This window comes from Nicotiana tomentosiformis, chromosome 8 (assembly GCF_000390325.3).
Source record: "Nicotiana tomentosiformis chromosome 8, ASM39032v3, whole genome shotgun sequence".
Lineage (NCBI taxonomy): Eukaryota > Viridiplantae > Streptophyta > Magnoliopsida > Solanales > Solanaceae > Nicotiana > Nicotiana tomentosiformis.
This window is the reverse complement of record NC_090819.1, coordinates 107,071,898-107,091,958: the sequence shown is the minus strand read 5'-3', so window position 1 is coordinate 107,091,958 and position 20,061 is coordinate 107,071,898. Positions and strand designations below refer to the sequence as shown.

At 39.5% G+C, this 20,061-nt stretch overlaps 1 protein-coding gene across 4 annotated transcripts; it reads right to left on the bottom strand.

Moving 5' to 3' along the window:
• Positions 1-225: 225 nt before the first annotated feature.
• On the bottom strand, positions 226-19,847 carry LOC104114090 (cysteine--tRNA ligase, chloroplastic/mitochondrial). Of its 4 annotated transcripts, none has more exons than XM_009624451.4 (9): positions 19,357-19,846; positions 17,634-17,697; positions 16,939-17,100; positions 16,152-16,322; positions 4,421-4,702; positions 4,180-4,305; positions 3,319-3,522; positions 1,175-1,276; positions 226-678 (listed from the first exon to the last, which is right to left on the bottom strand). In XM_009624451.4, the coding sequence occupies exons 1-9, from the start codon at positions 19,731-19,733 to the stop codon at positions 442-444; spliced, it is 1,725 nt and encodes a 574-aa protein (XP_009622746.1). In that variant the 5' UTR covers positions 19,734-19,846; the 3' UTR covers positions 226-441. The 4 variants fall into 4 exon arrangements, with proteins under 4 accessions (XP_009622746.1, XP_009622748.1, XP_018632467.1 ...); XM_009624453.4 differs by having other exon boundaries at positions 17,634-17,701; positions 19,357-19,829; XM_018776951.3 differs by lacking the exon at positions 4,421-4,702 and having other exon boundaries at positions 19,357-19,847.
• Positions 19,848-20,061: the final 214 nt, after the last annotated feature.

Genomic DNA, 20,061 nt, shown 5'->3' with positions numbered 1-20,061 from the left:
GACAGTTCTGGCCATTTTCCGTGGAATCAAATAAAGGCCATTCCTTTTTGTTTTGGCGTCCTTGGGGGTTTAGGAGAATGCAGGTAAGATGAAAGAGGGAAGCCTTCAAGGTAAAGCATCTTTTTTTGTTGTGTTGTGGGAGCAATGGCGGAGCCAGGATTTTTAACAAGGGGAGTCAAAATATAAATAAGTAAACACGTGATGAAATCAAGGGGAGTCAACATATATAAAAACTCGGACTTGCATTAAAAGAATAAATCAACATATTTCTACAAAATTTGCAACTTTGCTACTAACAGAATTTACTTAGCTTCTGAGTTTTCCTAGTTGGAAGGATTAATAAACTATGATGCTACAGCCAAACTCTATTCGCAGTTTGGATTGGAAGTAAACTTGGTCTGCCAAACTTCATGGCAGGTTATTGCAAATATATGAAAAGATTCAAGGGGCTACAACCTGCTCTTCCTGCAAAGCAAGTGGTATAGCAGGTCTCCAAGTGGTGCCTTCAGGGCTGTCCATCAAAGCAATACCTACAGCAGCCAATTCTTTTCGAATTGCATCTGATCTTTCATATTCTTTATTTTGTCTTGCTGTATCCCTCTCTGTGATTTTCTGGCGAACTTGATCTTCAGTCAACTTTGCACGCTTCAAAGATTTCTCCCTCAATTCATGCAAAGCCTACAGAGACCAACACCATGCTTAAGATGTGAGATTCCATAATATAATTATCATCCAAAAGCTACATAATGTTGAATGACAAGTACATTGCAGTAATTTATAGAAGAGCTTTTGCATACAATTCAGAAGAGATTTCATCATCTGAATAATGGTAAAGCACTTACCGTGAAATTAAAAGAAAACCAACTAAAATTATCATGATAAAAGAATATACATAGAGAGCGATTGATAATTGACATCACTTTATAAAATCATCCATCAATGACTACATATTAAGATATAACGGGAAAATGTCTAGAGAGTAAAATTGGAAGGAAAGTTTGATAATTTAGGCAAGATTAGAGGGGAGAAACGATTTACACCCCTCAGTTATTAGCACAATATCATCTGCAAATAGCATGCACCAACTGCACCACAACTGAGACCAGCAATTCCTCTGTAAGAAAGTTACAGCTTACAAAATACAATGCTTATGACAGTAAATAAAATTTCACACCTCTTCATAACTGGTCGGTACAAGCCCCAGAATTTCTAGACCACTCCTTATAGTCTTTTCTAAAGCCGCAAGCGATTCTATTCGTAGTCCTTGCTTTTTACCCTGCAGCAAATTGGAAAGTCACTGTCAAGGAAACTTTTGCCTTAAATTTTATCTGACCAGGAGATGCAAAGAGAAGGGAAGTTATACCATACATGTGCAACACATAAATTCTAGTAATAGACAAATGATAAAAATGGAAATTGGATCCTAGTAGTGTCTGGAAAGGATAATCTCAATGGCACCTATCACAAGTTAAAATATGTGGAGATAAGTTTTCTCCCACTTTTACCTTGATTTAGACATACGAATTGTTTTTTTCTAATCAGTCAGATATATAATGTTTCTATAGTATTGACCGTAAAATTCACTCTAGTTCTTCAACAAAAGGGATTAATGTTCACAACAGAATCAGGCATTCAGGAGCTCACCATTGCCAAATGACCAACTTAAACTAAGAATAGATACAAATTACCAGCTCTTGATTTCAATTAGGCCTCTGTATTCAAAGGCCGCGTGGCCTTTTGCTATGAATAGAAATACAAATGACTTGTAAAAAATATGCAGATGGAAAGAGTTAATCACTCCTGATGTCTGCCTCACATGCCACCAAAACAATGAAGGCCATAATGGCATTTTCCTACACTGTACATTTAGCATACAAAAAAAAACATTTGTATATGACGTTTGGAGCAGGCTATTTGGGGTTGTAAAAATTTGTTGCTCTAACATCAATTATAAATTGCTTGAAATGAGGTTTTGGGGCTTCTTAAAAAAAATGTGGCAGGATACTTCTATTGACAAACCTTTGCTGTATCTGGCTTGAGAGGAAGTTGGACTTCTGAAGAAAATAAATACTATACAAGAAAACTCAATCTGCGATATTCTAATATATCTGTAGACCAAGGGCAATCGCCACTTTAGTGACGTGATAACTGATTTGCAACACAACTGAACAGAGCCATTCTATGAACTCAGGACATCAATCTCTGTGCACATTTGTAATTCCTTCTTCACGAGGATTCCCTCTCATCAATAAAATCTTCTTTAGTTAAAAGAAAAAGGAAAGTTTGACATATGAATAGCCTTCATCCATAATAAACAACAATGATTAAGATAACCTGGCACTCGCAATAGAAGCATATGTATACAATGTCATCATGCTGTGAAGCTACTAACCAAATTCAGCCTCAAACCCCAAATCTATTCATTGTAACCTCCCAAGTACAGGCAGCTCTTTGCATCCTTTTGCGGGTTCCAGACATTCCTGTCGTGGTGATTTATCATTCACCTATCAACTGAGAATGTCGTATAGCCAGATGGTGGGCAGGTTAGCTTTCTCCTTTTTCTATACCTAGAAAGTTCTCTCACTAGCTTGGTTACACATGGCATATTATCAATTAACCTTTACAATATTGTCACTGACTAACCAAGCACCTAATAGCGTCAATCTTGTAGAATGGTAGAGCTTTCAGGAGTTGCAATTATATGATCTTTACAGTAAATTAGAAGGACCTCCCTCCGTGTTGTTTAGCAGATGATAAAGTATGTGCGACCCAGAAACATTGCTACTGTAGTTAACTAGATGACCCGTTATGTGGCACAAAGAAACTGCTTTGTCAGTGATTATTGTCTACACTGATCTAGTTGTCCGAGGCAAAGAGGATAGAGCTCAAAGTTCTAATGCGGCGGCCAAAGGAGAAAGTTTTTAACCTTTGAACTAGCTGAAGCCTGTGAAAATTAGAAGAAAAGATGAAAGGAACTCAATGACATGTTCATCTTTTCTGAATGCAAGAAACTTTACTCGTCTTTAGCCAGATGGCAATAGGCCATTGTGCTGGCATATGATTAATCTCCCAAAACTTTTGTTCGCTTTCCAAAATAATTATGCTAATGAGGGACTGTAATATCTTCAATCATCCGTCTCTTTATATCAGATTAACTTTTAGAAAAAGAAAACAATAAAAGCAGTTCAATAATACTTTTCCATGACAAAGTATTAAAGTAAAAAGAAAACATTAGTTACACCACATTTCGACGTGCTTTTACAAACTTTTGGGCAGGTGAGAGGATATTGATTGGTATTTTAGTTGAAGCAAAAATACCTTTCGAGTGTGTAAGAGATCATTGATCAATTTCAATGGATCCGACATAGCAGCCAAAGCAACAGGAGTGTGAAGATCATCTGACATCGAAACTAAAAATTCATCTTGGAATTTATTTATACAACTAGCAGTTCCTGCAGGAATGGAATCCTTCCGACTTGCCTCATCACGCTGGCTGAGAACAATTTGACTATCATATAAAGCCTATGAACAAAGACAAGACTGGGGTTAATATCTGTGCATTGGCTGATATAAAGATAAGTTCGTAAGCAAACACCAAAGTCACAGAAATAACTGCTCTCGGATGTCATTGAAACAAGGAATCTGAAAAAGGAAATTAGAGCTGAATTTGGACAGAACGAGCCTTTTTGTTTGTAACAAAGAAGTTCTTGAACTATGTATTCAGTCTTTTTGGGTAAAGAAGCTCTTGTACAAGATGTAGAGTCTCTCGTATATCTGATTGGATCCTTGTAGCTGTTACAAGTTTAGTTTTTGTCATCTTCTGGGTCTTGTAACTATGTTACTCCTTAGCACAACCTTTGCGCTAAGGATTCCTTTATTAATATATTGAAATCCGTTACCTTCTAAAAAAGACTATGTATTCCGTCTTTCTACAATCCCAGCCATCTTTTTCTTTTTGAGGCGACACCTACATGCCCCGTAAACTTCTTTTCTTTTACAAGGACCAATCCACATAGAAATTGACTCCTAAATGCACCTTATCACTTATTTACCATGCCAGACAACAATTTCACAAAAATGAATTGACATAAAAAGAACAAGGACAATTGCAGCATGAGTGGTCACCAAATAGGTAAATGTTAATTTACCAGACAATTTAGAGATTTAGAATCAAAGTACCTGATAGATGTAAAAAAGGCGATCAGATGCACTCTCAATCTGCGCAACCGTGTAATTGATGGGAGATCTATAGTGTGTCCCAATTAAGAAAAGCCTCAGGGCCAGTGGGTGATAAAGATCAATCACCTGAAGAAAGACAGCATGAAGCAATCTCAAGTACTAGAAAGCTGAAACGAAAAAAACAGATAACCTTCCACACATCAATTCTGAAGGAAAAGCATGAGTGTCGTCCCCCATCTACCTGCCGAATCGTAAAGAAGTTCCCCAGGGACTTTGACATTTTTTCAGAGTCGATGTTGACAAAACCATTGTGTATCCAATAGGTTATGTTGCTCTTCTTACAAGCAGCACAGCTCTGGGCAATTTCATTTTCATGGTGAGGAAATACAAGATCCATCCCGCCACCATGAATGTCAAAAGAATATCCCAAGTATGCAGCACTCATGGCACTGCACTCAATATGCCATCCAGGTCTTCCTGGACCCCAGGGACTCACCCAGAAAGGTTCTCCCTCCTTTGCAGACTGCATGAGAATATAAAATTCTTAAATAGTAGCAGAGGTTGAGAAACATCAGCTTAAATAGCTCATATGATTGGGAGATGCCCAGAATAACAGACTTCTATAACACTTTGGGAAAATGCAAAGGATGACTATTGGAGGGGGGAAGATACACTCAGATGGCAAAAACATAGCAGTGGGATTTATACAGTTAGCTCTTCATACAAAGATTTGAATCAGATGGGATCTCAACTCAGTTTATGGCCTTGGAAGCACATATGGAAAGTTAAGGTTCTATATAAAGTGGCATGTTTTACTTGGTTGGTGATTAAGGAAGCTGTTCTCACTCAGGATAATCTAAGGAAGAGGTATACCTATTGTTTCAAGATGCTATTTTTGTGGACATGATGCTGAGACAATCAGCCTTCTGTTTCTATATTGTAAAGTGACTAGCCAGCTATGGGATTTGTTTATCAATCTCAGAGGTTCTAGATGAGTAATGCCAGGGAGAACTTTGAACTTTTATCATGCTGGACAAACTTTACCACAAACAAGGACAGATAGAAAATTGTCCAGCAACTGTTTGGTGGACAATCTGGAAAGAGAGGAATTCTAGATGTTTTGAAGATACAAGCAGCTCTCTACTGAAGAGCAAGATGAATTGTATTCTTCTTCTTTTTTTTTTGATAAGGTAAATTGTATTAATCAAAAGGGAGAGAACTCCCGTGTACACAAAGTATACCAAAGACGTAGAGAATTTACATCAGAACATGATTCTCTACAAAAGACGCCCAATCTTCTATACAAGTAGGGGCTAAGTGAGTGCACCAAAAAGCGATCAAAGATAAAAGACTATTCTTAAGATGTGAAAAAGGAGACTCAATGTCCTCAAAAGCTCTCCTATTTCTCTCCCCCCATATTACCCACATGAGAGCTAACGGAGCGAATTTCCACGCCTTTTGCTTTCTTCTTCTACGAAAACCGCCCCAGCTATATAACATTTCCTTTACAGTGCTTGGCATCACCCATTGGACACCAAAGAGATTCAGGATTGCCCTCCACAAAGCTGAGGACGCAGGGCAATGCAACATAAGGTGATCAACTTCTTCTCCTGAGCTTTTACACATGTAGCACCAACTAACAAGTGTAATTCCCCTCTTTCGGAGATTTTCAGCAGTCAAGATCACTCCCCTTGCCGCTAGCCATGCAAAAAAGCACACCTTCGTGGGCGCCCTAGGAATCCAGATCGAGGAGTATGGAAAAGTGGTCTCCTCTCTCACCAACATACTTTGATAAAAGGACTTTACGGTGAACAAACCATCGCCACGCAAGCCCCATCTCCAAGAGTCGCAGAATGGCTGGAGCATGTCTTGCCCGTATAGCAGTGCCAACAAAACTTGAAGCTCCGCAATCTCCCAATCTTGCATGTTCCTCCTAAATGAGAGGTCCCATACTACCCCCTTCATGCTCCTTGCGAATCTGTTGGACCATCAGTTCTTTCTGGTTTGATACTCTGAAGACTTGGGGGAAGGAGACCCTCAAAGAATCCTCTCCACACCACCTATGATTCCAAAAGCTGATTCTCCTTCCATCTCTCACCCTGTAAGTGATGTTGCCACCGAATGCTTCCCAATTCTTCATGATACTCCTCCACATGCCACACCCGAAAGGTGTTGTGATCGCCTTGGTCCTCCAACCCCTCCCGTTGAATCATACTTTTCTACTATGACCTCCCTCCATAGAGCATGCTCTTCTACCCCGAATCTCCACAGCCACTTTCCCATTAAAGCTCTGTTAAATACCCTAAGATCTTTAACTCCAAGTCCACCCCACTTCTTTGGGGAAGTGACTATTTGCCAATGCACTAGATGAAACTTTCTAGTTCCATCCGCCGCATCCCATAGAAAGTTCCTTTGAAGTCGTTCCAGTTTTTCTGTGATGCTCACCGGTGCTTGCAACAGGGATAAGTAATAGGTTGGCATACTCGATAAAGTGCTTTTGATAAACACTTCCTTACCTCCTTTTGACAAATATCGTTTCTGCCACCCTGCTAATCTTTTTTCAACCAGCTCGATCACTGGATTCCAAACCGTAGTGTCCTTATATGAAGCGCCCAAAGGGAGTCCCAGGTAAGTAGTGGGAAGGGAGCCCACCTTGCATCTGAGAACACCAGACAAGGCATCAAAATTAGTAACCTCACCTACCGGGAAAATCTCACATTTGCCGATGTTGATTTTGAGTCCTAATACTAACTGAAACCACTGCAGGACCTGCTTCAGGTAGGTCAACTGATCCATATCGGCATCACAGAAAACCAGTATGTCATCCGCAAAAAGCAAATGTGAGACTCTTCGGGCACTGAGCACCCCAATCGGAGCTGAGAATCCTGTCAAGAAGCCTCCGCCCGCTGCACGATCCATCATTTTGCTCAGAGCATCCATCACTAGAATGAATAACATGGGGGATAAGGGGTCACCTTGCCTGAGACCCCTGGAGCTGCCAAAGAATCCACACGGGCTACCATTAACCAGGACAGAGAATCTGACTGAGGAAATGCAGAACTTTATCCATCCCCTCCATCTTTCCCCAAACCCCATCCGCATCATAATGAAGTCCAGGAACTCCCAATTGACATGGTCGAAAGCTTTCTCAAGATCTAACTTGCATAGTAAGCCGGGTTCTCTATTTTTCCTTCTGGAGTCTACAAGTTCATTTGCCATTCTTCTTTTTAGTTTTTGGTGTTCAGAGTATATAGATGATCCTGAATCAATCTTTTTTTTTTTTTATAATGGTAACATATATATTAATAAATAAAACAGCACTAGAGTAGTGCCAAGCCATATTTACATAGAAACAGAAACCAGCTATGACAACCTAAGATTATAGTGCACCTATCAGGTCTACTAATGATTCTGCCTCCTCTACCCAGTTTTCTTTATATCAGAAATAAAACAAAAGTAAACACTTCATCTTGATGTTCTGTAAAGAATTGCTTCTGTCTTCAAAAGTTCTTAAATTTCTCTCCTTCCAGACTGTCCACCATATGCACGCAGGAACCAATCGCCACCATTTCTTCTGTCTCACTATACCCCCATTGTAATTCCAACACTTCAACAGATCACAAGTGTTAGCTGGCATGCTCCATTTAAGGCCCACAATATTAAGAAATAGTTGCCACAGTTGGTCGGTAAAAGGACAGTGAAGAAACAAATGGCTATTAGTTTCTATAGTTGTACCGCATAATAGGCATTTAGAGCATAGCTGAAAACCTCTTCTTCTCAAGTTCTCTTGGGTTAGACAAGCCTTTCTTGTAACTAACCATGAAAAGCATACCACCTTGAAAGGTGCCTTTACTTTCCAAATATTCCTCCAGGGCCATTGTTCTAACTGTTGGTTTGAAGCAGCGAGTAGAGTATACGCGGATCTGACCGTAAAATTTCCACTCCTGCAAAGATTCCAGCATAGTTTATCTTCAGTTTCTCCAAGACCTTGGAATTGTTCCAAGATATTAAAGAAATTTACAGCCCTTTCTAATTCCCAATCATTCAAGGCCCTTCTAAAAGTAACATTCCATCCTTGTTGACCCCAGGCAGTGTCTAAAGCGGATGTAGGTGATGTTGCAATGCTGAAAAATTCAGGAAAAAGCTCTTTGAGAGGACCATGTCCTAACCAGTTATCACTCCAGAAAAGTGTTTTCCTTCCATTACCAACTTTTATGGTTGTATTATCAACCAGAGTATTCCAGTGAAGTCTGATTGACTTCCATACCCCAACCCCATGTGAACTATTAACAGAGTTAGAGCACCATAGCCCATTTTGTCCATACTTGTCACAGATGACCTTTCTCCACAAAGCATTAGCCTCCAGATTGTACCTCCAAAGCCACTTCAAGAGTAAACTCTGATTGTGGGCTTTAAGGTTCCTAATGCCCAAACCCCCTTTGTCTTTGCTTGTGATAAGGGAATTCCAGTTAACCAAATGAATAGCTTCCTTCTCTTTGTTTCCTCGCCATATAAAGCTCCTTCTTAGTGCATCGATTCTTTTTCTCACCTTGCTTGGTAAGGGAAACAAAGACATTACATATGTAGGAAGTGCATCCAAGACACTATTAACCAATGCCACCCTTCCACCCAAGAATAAATACTGGCTCTTCCATGTTGACAACCTTTTTTCACATCTTTCAAGAACCCCATTCCATATTTCTTGAGCTTTGTTCTTGGAGCCTAAAGATAAACCCAAATATATAGTTGGTAGAGAACCCACCTCACATCCCAGTATAGCTGCTAGGGCCTGGATATCATCCACTTCTTTAACTGGGAACAACATGCTCTTCCTCCAATTTACATGGAGCCCTGAGACTGCTTCAAATATAACAAGAATGACTCTTAGATACTTTAGTTGATCTGCCTTTGTCTCACAAAAAACTAAAGAGTCATCAGCATATAGAAGATGGGTGATCTCCACACTATCTCCCTCCCTGTTTGAAGCTTTAAAACCTTTCAGCCAACCATTGTTGTTTGCATTTCTTAACATTTGGTTCAATCCTTCCATAGCAAAGAGGGAAAAAAAAAGGTGATAAGGGATCCCCTTGTCTCAAACCTCTCTCAGAAGGAAAAAATCCCTCTGGAGAACCATTCACCAAAATGGAAAATCTGACTGTTCTGATGCAGAAAGATATCCGGTTGATCCACTTCCTACCAAAACCCATATCCCGAAGAACTTTGAGTAAAAAGTTCCAATTAACATGATCATAGGCCTTCTCAATATCAAGCTTACAGAGAATTCCGGGAACCTGCCCTTTAAGTCTGGAATCCACACATTCATTTGCAATCAAGGAAGCATCCATGATTTGTCTGCCTCTTATGAAGGTCTTTTGATGCCCATTCACTAGTTTGTCCACCACTTTCTTGAGCCTCTCTGTCAACAGTTTGGAAATGATCTTGTAAATGCTTCCTATAAGACTAATTGGTCTGAAGTCCTTGAGTCCCTTAGCACCATTCTTTTTTGGAATAAGGGCTATGTAAGTAACATTGAAACTCTTCTCAAAATATTCATTGTTGTGGAAGTTTCTGATGGTATGCATGATGTCTTCTTTCACAATCTCCCAGCAATTATGGAAAAACCCCATAGAGAAACCATCAGGACCCGGTGCCTTGTCAGCTCCACATAGCTTCAAGGTCTCAAACACTTCTTGTTCTTCAAATTCTCCTTGTAGCAATTCATTATCTTCCTCTGTAATGCTCCATTCACCTTGGAAGTTAAAATCTGGTCTCCAGATTTCTGTTTCTGCATATAGTTTCTGATAAAAAGACACTATCTCAGTTTTAATTGCATGTGGCTCAGTAATTTCTTCCCCTTGAACCTCCATCTTATCTATATGATTGGCTCTTCTATGATAGTTAGCAATTTTCTGGAAGAACTTGGTGTTTTTGTCACCTTGTTTCAGCCATACAACTCTAAATCTTTGTCTCCAAGATATCTCTTCATTCTTTGCATTCTCCTGGAATTCCATGTGCAAGCTTGCCTTCTCAAGTAATTCAGCCTCATTTAATGTTCTTTGTTCCTGCAAAAGATCCAAGTTTTGAATTTTGTTCAAAAGCTCAGTCTTCTTCCTCTTCAAGCTCCCCCCATTAAGCACAGTCCACTCTTTTAACTTAACTTTCAACATTTTGAGTTTACAGGCCAGAATATAATCTGGCCTTCCAGTGAACTCAAAGGAATTCCACCATCTTGCCACCCTCTCCTTGAACCCTTCCACTTCCATCCACCAGTTCTCAAATTTGAAATAAGATTTTGAGAAATCCCATTCCCCACATTTCAAAGAAATAGGGCAATGATCAGAGACAATTCTAGGAAGAAGAGACTGCTTAATATTGTTAAACTCCTCATCCCACTCAGCTGAAAACAAGAATCTATCAATTCTTGAAGAACAATCATGATTGTTTCCCCTATCCCAAGTGTACCTACCTCCCAATAAAGGAGGGTCAACAAGCTCTAGGTCTTCTATAATTTCTGAAAAATCCTTCATAGCTCTAGTAATACCCTTGCTATTCTTTCTTTCAGTAGCATATCTAGTAGTGTTAAAATCGCCACAAACCACCCAAGCACCTTCACAAACTCCTTTAATAGCACCCAGTTCCCACCAAAGCTCCTCTCTCTCCCTTCTACAGTTTGGGGCATAGACCCCGGTAAGGAACCAAGAGAAATTCCTATTCAGAGAAGAAAATTTACAAGAGATGGAATGTAACCCAGTATTAACTAATTCCCCGGCCCACACCCTTTTGTCCCACATAATTAGAATACCTCCACTCCTCCCATTTGACTCCAAACCTACGTAGTCTACCCATCTGTTGCTACACAAAGACCTAACCACCGCACCATACTCCCCTTCCATCTTTGTTTCTTGAAAACAATAGATATCTGCTCTCCATTCTTGCATTAAAGATTTAATCATCCTTCTCTTTTCAAAATCATTCAAACCCCTCACGTTCCATGAGATAATTTGTACATTCATCAAGAACTGGTAGAGTTGTTTGTTCCCCTGCTCCTTGATCCACTTTCTTTGAATTTGATGCCAAATTGTAGATTCTTGACTTCATTCACCCCCTTTTGTTTTGGGGTATATGGGTTAGAGCCACTAGTTTCCTTTCGTTTCTCGTGCCTCTTCTTGTCCAATTTCATGAATAGAGACCACGCCTCCCATTCACATCCCTGAAAGTCCACCCCGAACTGCTTGCTTAGCTTCATGACATTTCGGTGAACCCATAATAAAGCTTCTAACTCAGCCATTTGAATCTGGATATCTAGCGGTTGGACATCTTCAATTGGCCAGTGTTGAGATTGTTCCACTCGAATTAAATGTAACCCAGAATTTTCTTGGTTTTCTATTCCCGCTCCCTCGATATCCGGTCCTGCATCATAGTAAGATTTTTCGTTTCCTTCAGAGATGCGTAAAAGATTTTGACTCTGATAACTAACATGAACCTCTTTTTTTGCAACCTCGGGGGAATCCACCATTGATAAAGAATCGCACGACTGCGAAGCTTGGTTAGCTTCGATCTCAACGAGGAAAGAATCCACTATATTCACTGGTCTAGGCTCTAGAGGAAGAAAAAAGCACAAAATTTGGTCTGGCCCACTTTCCTGCCTTTTGGCCCGGCCCAAATCCGATTCTTTATCCCCAAGAGACGGCCCATTTAAAACTAAATCCTCCACGTGCTCAGCATGCCCTAATAACAATCCCAATTTAAAATTAGATGACTCCCCTTGTTCTCCCCCATAACCTGTCATAAAAGGAGTGGGCTTTTGTGGGCTACTCAAAATTAATTCTGGCCCAATTTCTTTCTGCAATATAAATGGCCTTTGTGTCAGGCCCAAACATGAGTCTTTGGCCCCAGAGTTCGTTCCAGCAGCAACAGGAGCCTCCACATGCTCTGCATGCCCCTTTAGCTGTCCAGTTTTAGGATGTGACACTTCCCCATGCTCGCCCACGTGACCAGCCACCCTAGCCCCTACATCTTCTGCCACCAGATATGACTATACACAGACCCCAGCCCTAGAATCCCTTTCCTCAGTAGTCCTCCGATCAACAGTCACCGTCGGAGTAGATTCACACCAAATTGGCATTGAGAAAACCAGACCATCATTTTCCACTTCAATGCATTTGGGAATTGATTCAATTGGCCCTCTTACTCTGATTCTTGCCCATTTCAGATGGTTTCTCAGAAGCGTTTCTTCTTCTGTTTCAACCCATCCGCCGCATTTCATCCCTATCTCTTCCATGACCTCCTTTGACCATAAATGTAAAGGTAAGCCGATAACCCTAATCCAAAGAGACTCGCTAACGAGACATGTCGGAGAGCAGCTGGCCTCTGGCGACCACCGAATCAGTTTGATGGGTTCTTGTTTCCATCTCCAGACCCCAAGCATAACTTGTTCTGCCATCTTCTTGTTGGGAAATTAAAAAAGAAACTGATGTTCGTTTAGGTCATAGATTTGGACACCGCAAGGTAACTTCCATCTATCTGCGACCCATCTTCTTAGCTCTGACCTAGTAGGAACTTCTGTCTTCCCAGCAAAGGATCCAACCAAACATCTGCTGAGAGTGTCGTTATCTGTTAAAGCAGCAGATCCATGAATGCTGATACGCTAACTTTGATGTACGAAAGTGAGGTTCCCCTGCTTCGGTTGCCATTTGCTCTGGTTAGTTGCTGTTGCATATGTGATCTCCTGGGTTTGAGGATTCTGCACAACTATGTTGACTGGGTTTTCGAAGATAAACTTCTCAATTTTTGCAGCTATGCCTCCCCATCCTTTGTTAGGAGACAGTTCAGGAATTATAATGACTGATCTCCTCTCCCCTTGAACTGCCACAATACTTATGAATCTACCGTATCTGTTGTACTTTTGAGAACAGAAGTAGTTATGTAGATGATCAGTTAATTTCCAAGTATTGTATTTATTAGCTCTGGCTGCAGACGACAGGTGCATTAAATCGCAAATCCACAGCATTGCCTTCCTACTAATTGTCATTCTACACATTGAATTCCTTCTCCTTTCAACCCAATCGTACCACCTTTCAGAGCCCGAGAAGTCCTCAAAGATATCAAAAGATTTGTCCCCAGACGTGAAGAAAATCTTTTTAGCACTGCTACCATAATCACGAACCATGTTTTAATCAAATATGATATATTAACTCAGTTCCTCCAGTGATCTCCGATGATCAGAAAGCTTCCTAACAGCTTATTCATACTTTACCTCGAAAGTCGTGTCTGAGAGCATTTCCTCCCTGTTCTTAACTTCGTCGGATATTAATGTACTTCGTCGGAATCAATTTAATTCTGACTGAGGTTGCAATCAAAAAGGCGACCTTAGTATGAGAAGGAGATGGCTGGAAAAACCACTGCTCTCGCCGGAAAAACTTTTCTGGTAACTGAAAATCCACCAAATCTTGAACGGCCGAGTCGGAAAAGGTAGGCGACCAGCCTAGAAGAAAAAACAGACTTGGAAGATGTTGGAAATGATCCCACGCGCCGGCGCGTGAAGTGACACTCTCGCCGGAACCCTAATTTCAGGTGGCGCGTGACGGCGCGTGTGAGGTATTCTGCCGGAGATCGTCACTGGGTTTTGGTCGCGGGTGATAGGAGAGCCGTGTGGTGGTGTTGGAACTTGCAGAGAGAATACAAACCATTAGAAGCTCCGAAGTCAGATCTCATCTCCTCCGATGAGCACCAGTTCTCCGATGAGCACCAGTTGTGATTTATACCTTCTCTCCAATCAAGAGTCAATTCAGCTTTAAATGCAAGACGGGCTTTATTTAGTAGGACAATCTTCTTACTTGACCGATAATGCCTCCTGACGTGTGAATTACATGTTAGCCTTCCCCAATTTTTCTGTGACGATCCTGAATCAATCTTAGATGTTTTAAGCTCCTTGTAAGAAGAACAAGGATTGTATTTTTATTTTTACTGGATGTAACTCTTGTATTTTGGCTTCCAGCACAACCCTTTGTGCTGATGATTTTATGAATAACTGGATATGTTACCTTCTCAAAAAAAAGAAAATCATATCCTCAGTAACCAAACAACCACTGACTCAGTTACACTCTCCTATCAAAGCGTATGAAGTCGAAAGAAAGCAGCTCCAAATTGTTTTGGCCTAAGTTGCTCGGACTCTTCACTTTCAGTGCCGCACCCGTGTCGACACGACGTGGGTGTGAGTATGGGTGTGGGATCCGTGTCGGATCTGGTCAACCGATTTTGGGTACTTTGACCAAAATCAACGGAGAAATTTGGGACAGATACAATGATTTTTGAAAACAAATCAAAAGCTAGGGTGATATGGAATAAAATGGAATACCCTGTATATATAAATTTCTATGTCAGTCCTTTTCCATTTATCTCCTTCTAAAATTCTACTCTTGTTCAATATTTTCTCCTTCTCGAAATACCTTGTAAGTTTTTCACATAATGTCTCATAATTTAGACATATTTTTATAACTCTATTTTTAAATAATTGAATTATTTTTAGTCGAATCCCCACACCCGTATCCGTACCTGGATCCGTACCCCCGAATCTTTAAATTTAGATCATGAAGGATCTGACCTCTACCGCACCCGAGTCCGAGCAACTTAGGTTTTGGCACATCAGTGCTCAGGTGAAACAATTGGCTCGGAAGGATCACCAGATGGGAAAAGTAAAAACAAATGGAGGCAATACTAAGGTTATTAAAACATTAATCTGTCAACAGTCAATCCAAACTCAGGATAATACAACTCATACAATGGTCATCCTTTTTCCTTCAAACAATGGATAACGATCATCTCTAAATGACAGGAGATTGTTATATCAACCACAAGTAAACTTTCTTGCATATGAACTATTCAAAGAAGCAGAGTGCTAGCTAGAATTTCCTGTGCCAATTCAACCATCAATTATTGCTTCTCTGTTACCACTTCCAGTGGCAGGGAACATTGCATATGATTCTTTCTTTTATTTACAAAATTGAAAGATCTAGAGGAAATGAAACTAGCATTTGGCATATATCACATCATGAATAAATGTAAGAACACTTCAAGACCATCAATAAAATGAGCATTTTTGCCTTAAAGAAGATTGCAGTGGGTAAAGATATATCCTAGCACAATCTAAGAGTTCTTTCATGATTGAACTTGAGCTCTTCAAATGAACTTTCCCAAACAAGTCATCTGAAGAGTATCCATTCAAGGGGTAAAGAGGGGAACCCATTTATCCTGTGATGCTACCAAGTTTCTGAAACCGAAGACAAAATAAATAACTCCATTTTGCAAAAACTTGTTATCCTCGGGGGCGGAGCTACAGTAGTGGGTGCCGGTTCGGGCGAACCCAGTGACTTTTTCCGAAACCCTGTATTTGTATTGAAATATTTACTAAATCTATATAAATATATACTGCCGAACCCAATAACAAAAGAGGTCTTGGTTCAATGGTAAGGACTGTGGGTCTTTCTGGGAAAGATGGGGGTTCGATTCCCTTTGAAAGCAGTGTTTTATTTTAAAATTTAGAACCCACACACATCAAATCTTAGCTCCGTCTCTGGTTATCCTTCTCAAAAAAAAACTTGTTATAATATAAAAATATCATACTACCTAATAATTTCCGTGCAGGGAACCTGGGATTAAACATACCAATCTCTGAAATGCTTCGCAAACCAAGTCAATCAAGAACAGTCAAGTATCAATCAGAAACAGATAAAGTGAGCACGCACTAACCCGCACAGAAAGCGAAACAAAAATTTTTAACAATAGAAACACATTGTATGATCACACCCTCTTCATATTTTTGCTTTATAGTGTCCTTTTCCCTTATTTGCAGTTTGCTTTGTTCTTTTAACAAGTGGATACGGTGAATGTCAAAGTTATCAAGATGTGCTCAAAATCCAATACATGATGCTGCCAAAGGTAATAAACTTAACATGCATAATTATAAAACTCACTTTCCACAAGGCAAAATCAGCTGGATTTTTCTTCCTTGTGTCAACTGCCACCCGCTCTCCTGCTCTATTATCTTCCAATCTTCGCCCAGATAATTTTCCATATTCTGGAAATTTGTCTACAGAAAAGTAGACATCACCATTGATTGTATACGCACAGCCATTATCGAGAATCTGTGGCAGAAGCACATCCAACTGTTAAAGCTCAATAGTAGGGGAAGAGACGTTACCAAAGAAACTTCAACAGCGGGGGGGCTGAGGGGAAGACTAGGCAGAAAAAGAAACTAGCTCATAGAATGATATAACTGAAACTTGATTTTAAGTCGTATGTGCCATTTTTCCACATTAAGAAGGTAGTCACTCCTAGCTACCGCCAAGTAGGTTCTTGCAAATCTTGGAAACCATGATTATGCACAAATCCATGATAACTAGTTTATGACCAAATATCTTAATGTCCAGAAAAGAAAAGGAGGAAGAGAGAAAGACAGGTGTGTGTGTGTGTGTGTGTGTGTGTGTGTGAGTGTGTATAGAGAGAGAGAGAGAGAGAGACAGACAAGCAAAATAAACAAATGGTGCTAGCTAGAAGTACATCAAAGGAACGTCTGATATAATTTTATACAACTGAACAGGAATAAACTCAACTAAAAGCAGCAAAAATAAGATGCAACAAAAATAAGATTAACATCACATAAATAGGGATGCTCCAACTCCATAAGAGGCCACAACTTTTCCCAACTACTCAAGCCAACAAAGTCATTACAGAAAAAGGCACAAAGGATCAAGAAAGAACCTGCTGAATCATATCGATTATATTAGCCATGTGATCAGAGACACGAGGTTCCACTGAAGGAGGAAGACAGTGAAGATATGCCATGTCTAAGTGAAACTCTTCGCAGAAGCGTTTGCTTAATTTAATTGGATCCTCCCTCAATTCATTTGCTCTAGCAATAATCTGCAGAATTTGAAACTATTATACTTGGCTGTGGCATACATATGAAACAAAGTAGTTGGAAATCCTAACCAAGTTCCATGGCTACAAGAACCTAGAATCGTCAATTTTGACATGAATATAACATGAAAGTAGTACTGGTGTATTAGGTTTGAGATTGAATAACCAAAATTGCAGAAGCTTCAAACTGCAATTTCTTTCCCAGCTTTATTGCTTAAAAGATAGAATTAATGATTGAACGGATGTACATCCGCAAACTAAGAAACGAATCTCTTCTTGAGTAGATAAGTTCACAGATTTCAGAACAAACAGTGATAAGAGAAGAGGCCTAATGCATGATGCGAAGCGGCTAAATTTAATTAAAAAATGGCAAAGAACGCACTTCAATAGACCTTGAAGAAACAAATTTCTGTGAAGAAAGTAAGATAAGTGGGAAATGTTGTCACAAGGATCTAGCCTTTTCTCAATACATAATGCAGGCAATGCCCGAGAAAAGCTGAAAAAAATTAACTCTTGAAAGAAAAACGGTAGCTCACCTTATCATCAACATCAGTGAAGTTCCGCACATAATTGACCTCATATCCCAAATAATTCAGGTATCTGCCTAATATTCCAAAAGAGACAAAAGCAAGAGTATCTGATTAGTTACTCAAATTTTTTTGATGAAGTAAGAGAATTTCATTAAAGGCATCAAGAAGATGCATAGCAAAAGAGGGTACAAGTAAATAGCGATTAGTCACTCAAATTAAACTTCTAAACAAATAATTTAGGAATCCACAAATAGTAGATAGCAAATTTGATTTGGTTCCCAGAACAACTAAGTCCTAAAAGGTTGAAGTGAAATGACCTAAAAATCAATTTTAGCTTAAAACATTAATTTCCCAGACCATCATCATTGAGGAATTAATAATTCTAATCTTCCTATTTTTCTATACCAGCATGCAAACTTACTTCACAGCAGCAACTTTTTCTTGTACTAGATACTTTTCACCAGAAAAAAGAAAGTATTTATCAACATTAGTTTGAGTTACCTGCCTGATTTACATACAAATACACACACTTACATACATATAAACATACACAGAATCTCACAATTTCACATTTTACCAATTATAGCATATTGGTACCCGTAGGAGTCTCTCATGCAAAGTTAATGGTTTGAATCTCTCTGTCCCAATTTCCATTCCCTCACCCTATGTAATAAAAGAATTTAAAATAGAAAACATACACAGCCACGATCATGAAAATGTATTTTATACAGCCATATATATATATACATATATACATATATATATGTATATATGTATGTATATGAGTTTAAATCTAACTCTCCTTTTCCCTTCCCCTATCCCCTACACAATAAGAGAAACAAAAACACATAAGTGTTATACACACGTACTTATGTAGGTATACATGTATTTATGTATACATAAATATTAATATATGTGTATGAATGTGTGTATGAATGTGTGTATGTGTGTGCGCATGTGTCTTTGAAATAGTTACTTTAAAAGGTCGAGAAAGGGGAATCTTGGCAGTCCAGACTTTTCACCTCGTTGGCGGGGATTGGATTCCGCACCTTGTAATCCCCTCCCAAATTTCCCTTTCCCTTCCCACTACATATACAGCAACCCGGTGCATAAAGCATCCCGCGTTCACGCAGGATTTGGGGAAGGGTCACACCCCGAGGATGTGATGTAGATAGCTTATCCTAATGCAAGCATAAGTGGCTGCTTCTACGGCTCGACCCCGTGAACAATAGGTCACATGAAGAAACTTTACCGTTGCTCCAAGGTTCCCCTTCCCTTCCCACTATGTATAATAAGAAAAAATTTAAAAAGGAAAAAAAACAAAGGTTGGGAAAAAAACTAAAGATATTCACTTTATGAAACAGCTTACACAAAAGATTAGGACTTTGATATAGAAGTTACAAGTTTGAAATTGTTACTCATAAATACACACAAGACACATTTGAAAGGGTTAGTACCAACAAGATGTGCACTCTCTAAATCAAATCTTAGTAAAGTTTAGGACTTCGATCAGATGTTGAAAGTTTGAAACTGTTATATAAAAAGATGTGCATTTATATATCAAATTCTAGAAAATATCAAAACTTTGGTATAGAGGTGAGAACTTAGGTGATTCCCTGCACTGTTGATGTATAATCGTACTTTACATAGTAAATAAATAGCGCCAGAAATTCATTGAGATAAACATATTAACACGTACGTAAGAAAACAGAGGGGTTATTGGGAGCACCTATAAAGAACATCAAAGCTAACATAAACACGAGCATGGCCGATATGGCTGAGGTCATACGCCGTTACACCACAGACATACATTCCAACTTTTCCCGGCACTTTTGGTATAAATAGTTCCCTTTGTTTGCTCATTGTGTTGTGTAACCATAGTTGTTGCTTCTGCAATTGAGTTTCTGTTCCGTCACCGTCAACGGCGTCTCCGTTACTCTCCTTTATATTCACTTTACCTTTTGAATTTCCCATTGTACTCAGGCACCGAATCCTCGGTCGATTTCTGGCGGCGGCGATGAGCGTTTTACAGTTGTGGAAGCGAACTGGGAGAGGTGAGATGAGGGAGGGAAACAACGGTTTATAGAATTTTAACAGCGTCGCCATTTAGAACGATGAAGACGACCGCGGCGGCGACGGCAGAGGAGGAGGAGAGCCGGTGATCGCCGATTTGCGGAAAAAATTTTGCTCTGAGCGAGTGGTGGTGCTCTATCCGCAATTTCATTCTGTATATTAATATTAATGTTTTGACCCTTCATAAATAAGGGAAGTTCGATTTGCCCCTATAGTATGGGTTTAGTACACATTGATAGCTAAAAGTTTGCCATTAAAGAAGTTTAGGAAATGTAAATTTGTCCTCGCTCGAAATAGAAAAAATCCAAACTAAAAATTCAACTTATTATAAAATAAAGACGGTAAAGTAAAGACAAGTATA

Coding starts and splice junctions, on each gene's coding strand:
- LOC104114090 (XM_009624451.4), bottom strand. CDS start 19,733: ATGGCGACGCTGTTAAAATTCTATAAACCGTTGTTTCCCTCCCTCATC. Junction 17,698..19,356: donor AGCTTTGATGTTCTTTATAG/GTGCTCCCAATA, acceptor AATATTAGGCAG/ATACCTGAATTATTTGGGAT. Junction 17,101..17,633: donor TCACTGATGTTGATGATAAG/GTGAGCTACCGT, acceptor CAAATTCTGCAG/ATTATTGCTAGAGCAAATGA.